Source organism: Camelina sativa, chromosome 6, assembly GCF_000633955.1.
Source record: "Camelina sativa cultivar DH55 chromosome 6, Cs, whole genome shotgun sequence".
NCBI lineage: Eukaryota > Viridiplantae > Streptophyta > Magnoliopsida > Brassicales > Brassicaceae > Camelina > Camelina sativa.
Genome location: NC_025690.1, coordinates 14879059 through 14885275, shown reverse-complemented (window position 1 = coordinate 14885275; position 6217 = coordinate 14879059). Strand labels below are relative to the sequence as shown.

Below are 6217 nucleotides of genomic sequence, written 5' to 3'. Positions count from 1 at the left end.
TACATTACCATTCGTACAACTGTACAGAAACACATGTGTCTTTGAGTTGTGTTGTGTTGTCGTCTCTGCTTCTCATGGTGCCCACTTCTTGACTTGTTGTATGCAACTCTCTTTCTTCTTTGTTTTAATTATTTTCGTGAATACTTGTCTTATCCAGAGAAAATAAAAGAAGACCACACTATGAAAATGAATACCTTTGAGCAACTTATAAATTACATTAACTTTTATTTCAAAATCATAAACTGAGTAACTTAGACCAAGTCCAACGGCATCAATTCAGGGTTGCTTTAAAAAAAAATATTATTTTAATCATATATATATATTTTTTATTTTTATTAATATCACCCATCTAAAAGATTACACCTGTCTACTTTGAGCAACATTTATTATTCAACCAATCTAGAAAACGATTCTCTTTTTTTTTCCTTTCTTTCTTATTATTATACTATTTTTTATCAGCAACTCTTTTAATTAGTAACTTCAAGTGGAAATGCCCTATATAACTGTAAAATTTAACTATGTTATTCCGAAATTTAATTTTAACTATAAAATAAAATATATCAATTAAAATATGCAATCGTTGAGACTTGAGAGACAGCACTATAAATTGAATTCCAAAATGCAATGCAGATATCTGATCCAATAACAGTGATATGGGTTCTCATTTTATATTCTTTATAGGTTATAGTCAAGTTTCTGGAGCAAACAGAGGGATTGAACTGAAGATCTGCAGACAATTACTGTAGGTAGCGAAGGGTAGTTTTGACCCCTAGAGCTGATTAAAAAGGACTTGCAGTTGTAGACTAGGCCTTTCTAATCAAAACCTTGTCCTTTACATCGGCTCCATGTGTCTAATTCTGCTAATATTACAAATTTGTGAAAACCAAATTTGGAAAGCTTCGATATATCTTGGTACCATTAGTACAATCCTTTATCTGTTTACTTATTCTGAAATAGGTTTTAAGTTTTAGCATCCTTAAAGCTCAAAACTGGTGATTTGCACTAGGACGTTACTGTTAACTTCTAAAATAAGGAAGTGAAGTGACTTTTTTGGTTAATTTGTTCCTAATACATGAGTGATTGATCTCCAATAAAGAAAGGCTTATGAAAGTTGGGTAAGATTCTGTAGAACCTCGAGTGATTTGCTTTCAGGTCAATAATGCAGGGATGGCTTCACTGATGTTGACGCTCATAGCTGAGATGGGGAAAGCAGGTACTAGGTAGCTTTCGTGTTTATTGATACCTGCCACATGATATATATATCGATAATCTCTATAAAAAATAAGGCTTGAGATTTTTGGAATGTGACTTGTCTCGCACCTCACAATCTCGACTCTAATTATAGGTTTAATCTCTAATATAAGTAAAACAATCATGGTTACGTATCGTAATTACGTCTTCAAAGCATATACAATAGAGTAGTTTGAATTACCTTTGAGCAGAGGAGAGGGATGTGAATGACTCATATCATTGAAGAGGTTAAGGAAGATAAAAGAATATTACAACATCATTACCAAAAAGGTCTTTGATTTTTTTTTTTTCTACACATCAAACATTGATTCTCATGTCTCTTTGCCTTTTCTACCACAACAAACTAAACAAACACGACTCAGCCCACAAACCAATAAAAGAAGGACACAAAATAGCATAATCACCAAAAATAGAAAGGTTAATAACGAAAGATGTACAAAAAGATTGAAATCTGAATTTCCATGATTTACCTTCTCTTGGCTTAATACTTGAACGTGAACGAGGACGTGAGGTGCGAGACAGACTCTAAAAACCCTAATGCGGCTTCTTCACATTGTTTCGCTATTCATTGCCTAGGTTCAAAGATCCGTCTTTCATTAGCTTGATGCTTAGGCTATTGAATCTACCTCTCGAGTAATGACGTGACGCCTTTCTCCAATCCGTTCCTGTTTTCATCATTGCTGCAAACTCTTCGTAGCTTATTCGCCCATCCTAATGTCAAAAATCCATGTCAGGCATAACCAGAAGAAACACCTTTTACAGTAACTATAGTCTCTAAGGTTCTGTTTTTTAATGACATAGTAAGTTAACTCTCTCTACCCATGGCATTTCCACTACTACAACATAGAAATCATTTTTGCTTTAGTTTATGGGGACCCTTTACACAACAGACAAAGGCCAAAAATAAAAAGAAGACAGAAAAAGTGTTTAAAGCTACATGTTTTGTCCTCGCAGGCTTTAAGAACTTTTTGCAAAGCATGTTTCCATTACCTATGTCTATATGTGTAACAGTGTAAGACTGAAAATTCAAATTGTTTGATAATCAAACAAATAGAGCAAAAAAGAAGATTTAAAGTCACATCTCCTGTCTTTTGTGCCTTTTTAGGACTTCCCTTAAAACTTTGGTTTCCTAACCGTCTTGCAAAAGAAAGCTATTTTAAACATGAGATCATACCATAGAAAGAAGATTGGACACTTACCTTGTCTGTGTCAACTTCTTGGAATATATCATTGGCGACATCCACACAGTCATCTCCTCCATCTTCCTTTAAGGCGTCACAAAGCTCTTGAGGCAATATGTACCCGCTTCCATCCTTGTCAAAGTACGAGAAGGCTTTGCGGAGATGCTCATCGTTTGCTACCTTTTGCAGGTGGAGAGAAACTGCAACAAATTCCCCATAGTCTAGAGTTCCTTTCCCTTTAGTATCCACCTGTTTTACACAAATTTGAATTACAAATACCATATTTTAGTGAACTTGGATATTGAATGTGTTACAACAAAGATCACTGAAAAATGAAGCGGAATTTGAATGACAATATCATGCAAAGAAGTTTGACTCTACTTCTTCAGTCAAGCAATGAGTAATTAAAGTACGGTGATGTAGAAGGGAAAGATATTTGCACCGCTTCAATAAGCATCTGAACTTCTGATTCTGCTAGCTGTGTATTAAAATCGCGAAGCCCGGCTTTCAACTCCTCAATGGAAACTATACCATCATTATCAGTATCCATCTTGTTGAACATTACTTTGATGTCTTCTACTTCCTCGGTAGATAAAAATTCGGCAATCACCTGGTTAGAATAATATTAGTAAGATCACTTTGGTCTAAAAGGTGACTCATGAAAATAATTAACAATGAAAGTTTATGTGAATCACAAACCCTCAAAGCTTTTCTCTTGAATCTGTTCATCACTGAAAATTGCTTCAACCTCGACTTCACAACATCTCCAAGAGGAACATTGGGAGCTTTCTTTGCGTTCTGAATCCATGGGTGCTCTAGAAAATGAGAAACGATAACAAAGGTAAGGAGTAATAAGCATTAAAAAAAATTTTTAGTATTTTCAGATCAGTGAAGTGATTGGGCAAAGAAATAATAACAGATGCAGAAAGAAAGAGCAGAGGGGAAAAGTAGATTCTATGTACCAAGCACTTGCTTTGCAGTCAGCCGGCGCTTTGGATCAGGCTCTAACATTTGTCTGACTAGATTCTTAGCGGTCTCAGAAATGTTTGGCCACGGTTCCCTCTTAAAATCAATTACCCCGCGCAGAATAGCCTGAGCAACTCCCTGTTCTGACTCTGTATTTGAAAGAGGAAAAATTGGCTGAAACAACAGCATACCAACATGCTAAAAGAGGTATTATAAGAATCATTAAGCAAATGCTCTGGCAGATGACATCGAGAGAATGAAAAAGAGAGGAAGGTGAAAACAGACCTGCCCAGAATGGGGGAACTCCACACAACAGAATATAAAGAATAACACCAGCACTCCAAATATCTATTTCGGGTCCATAGTTCCGCTTCAGCACCTCAGGTGCCATGTAATACGGACTCCCAACAATCTCGGAGAACTTCTCACCTGAAAATGTGTAAGCATTATTAAAAAAAAAAATAGCATCAACAACAAATAAACTGGCCACGGTGCATCTACGGTATCAATCAAGAAACATGGAGCCTACAAAAACATGAAGCTCCCCTCTGATAATCAGTTTAAAAGCTTGTAGTCCAAAAGCTAGAGGATTGAAGAAATGTGAATCCTTCATATGTGGACATAGTGACCCTAAGACAAGAACCAACCTCCTAAATATAGCATTCTTATATACGAAATGCCCACATTAAAGCTCCAAAAACTTTAGATCTAATGCAAAAACTCACCAAAGAACTAGTTTGAACTCTAACGTTTCTACTCAGACCATCAATTGACATTCAAAAGAAGGATTCAACGCACCTTGCTTGAAGAAAATGGACAATCCAAAATCAATAGCTTTCAAGGGCGAGTTCTCCTTCTTGTTAGCGAACAAAAAATTCTCAGGCTTCAAATCTCTATGAATGACACCATGCTTGTGACAAAGCTGCACAACCTCAACAATCGTCTTAGTAACACCCGCGGCAGCACGCTCCGTATAATGCCCTCTGGCAACAATCCGATCGAAAAGCTCACCACCTTCACAAAGCTCCATAACCAAATGCACAGCATTATCATCCTCACAAGCTTCTTTCAAAGTAACAATACTCGAACTCTTAGGCAAATGTTTCATAATCGCCACTTCTCTCTTAACATCCTCGATATCAACAGCAGTCCTGAGCTTCCTCTTGGAGATCGACTTGCAAGCGAGCAGGTCGCGCGAGGACCTCTCGATACAGAGGTAAGTGACACCGAACTCGCCGCGACCTAGCTCTCGGTCTAGCAAGTAGCGGTCCTCGATATTCTCCTTGGGAACATCGCTGAGAACTCGAATCGGCGCGGATGATGATTTTTTACCGCCGCCAGCGTCTTTGCGGCCGTGATCGTGGCCGGAATAGTTGGATTTGACGTCTTCTCTAGCTACTGCAGCGGGAGATCTGCAACAGTTCCCCATGACTGTGTTCTCAGAGAGAGAGAGAGAGAGAGCTTAAAAAAAAAAGTAGAAAGTGAAATAGAGCTAAAAGAAAGAAAGAGAAGTAGATAGATAGAGATCTCTCTAGCTGGAATTGAGCAATCTAGGGTTCCACATTCTACACTTTGGAAGGAATCGTTAACAATGGACTCTAGTAAGTAGCTCTAGAGAGAGAGAGAGAGATAGATCGAAGACGCGTACGGTGAAGATGAGAGCTAGAGAAAGAAAGAGAAGAGAGAGGTCTCTTTTGAGTTTTTTTTTTTTTTTGATATTTTTCAAGGCGAGATATATATAAATTTGTAAAACTCAATCATAATTTGGTCTCCTTACTTTCTTTTTCTTTTTGAAAAATGGTCTTTACTTGTTTGGTAAACCAACACTTTTTAATGTATAGGAGGGGGTTTTGATTTTTAACATTTTATTATTTCTTATAAATTATTTTATTCTGTAATGTAAACATGCATGTCGACAAACCTAAATATATATATATATTGACATAATATTACATTAAAAAGATATATATATATATATATATATATATATATGAAAATTCGATATGACGGATCATTTGAAGTGTTTTAGAGAGAATATCATACCTGCAACAAATTCTCTTAGGAAAATCTCGAGAGATGTCTTTAGATTGAAGATATACATATTTTTCCGATAAAAGTAACTTTTTGTTGTTGATTCTGATATTAGTAGCTGTATTCAATGTGGTGCATGTCAGTTTCGCATTGTTGTGTTGTAATCGCGGAACAATTAGTCTATCAAAAACATGTGTAAATCGTTACTTATGTTCATAAAAAAACTCACTTATCCGATTGATACTAGGATTTCTGTTTATCTTAGCAGGTTCAATTAACTTTATGCAGTTGTAATACTTAAGATGTCAATCCAGTTGGGAAACTTTACTAACAATTGAGATACAATCAAAATATCACAAATTAAGCTAATTCAAAAATAGTGTTTTTATCTAACAATTCTAGAGTGATCAGAATGCAAAACGAAAATGAGTCACAGAACTAGAAACGAAAATGAGTCATAGAACTAGAAACGAAAATGTATGACAAGAAGCGAACAAGAATAAGTGAAACCGAAAACGATTCTAAGCATGAACAAACGAAACAATCTCAGGAATGCAATAAAAATCAGAAAGAAAGAAGTCCTAAGGATGAGAGTAATTGATGTCGGTGGAATATCCTAGTCTATAGAGTGTTTAACATGCCACAAGCAAATTATCCCTAAACAATGAACGTCACGACTTAGCTAATCCAGTCTCTTGACAGAAACTACTTAAACTCAACCACTTCCAAACCTAGCTCTCGCTAGAGAAATATGGTCAAGCAGGCATGACAAACAAGTACATTCACGT

The 6217-nt window shown here is 36.2% G+C and overlaps 1 protein-coding gene across 1 annotated transcript; it reads right to left on the bottom strand.

Annotated features, from left to right (window-relative positions):
* Positions 1485 to 5086, bottom strand: LOC104791431 (calcium-dependent protein kinase 13). The gene is made up of 7 exons (XM_010517318.1): positions 4197 to 5086; positions 3684 to 3827; positions 3395 to 3547; positions 3132 to 3247; positions 2875 to 3042; positions 2451 to 2681; positions 1485 to 1962 (listed from the first exon to the last, which is right to left on the bottom strand). Exons 1-7 carry the CDS (start codon positions 4825 to 4827, stop codon positions 1813 to 1815), a joined length of 1593 nt encoding a protein of 530 aa, XP_010515620.1. The 5' UTR covers positions 4828 to 5086; the 3' UTR covers positions 1485 to 1812.

Bases quoted from the DNA above. Each gene is read 5' to 3' on its own strand.
- LOC104791431 (XM_010517318.1), bottom strand. From the start codon at position 4,827: ATGGGGAACTGTTGCAGATCTCCCGCTGCAGTAGCTAGAGAAGACGTC. The intron at 3,828-4,196 runs GTGCGTTGAATC...ACACATTTTCAG, and splicing joins GTCCATTTTCTTCAAGCAAG to GTGAGAAGTTCTCCGAGATT. The intron at 3,043-3,131 runs GTTTGTGATTCA...TATTCTAACCAG, and splicing joins TCAAGAGAAAAGCTTTGAGG to GTGATTGCCGAATTTTTATC.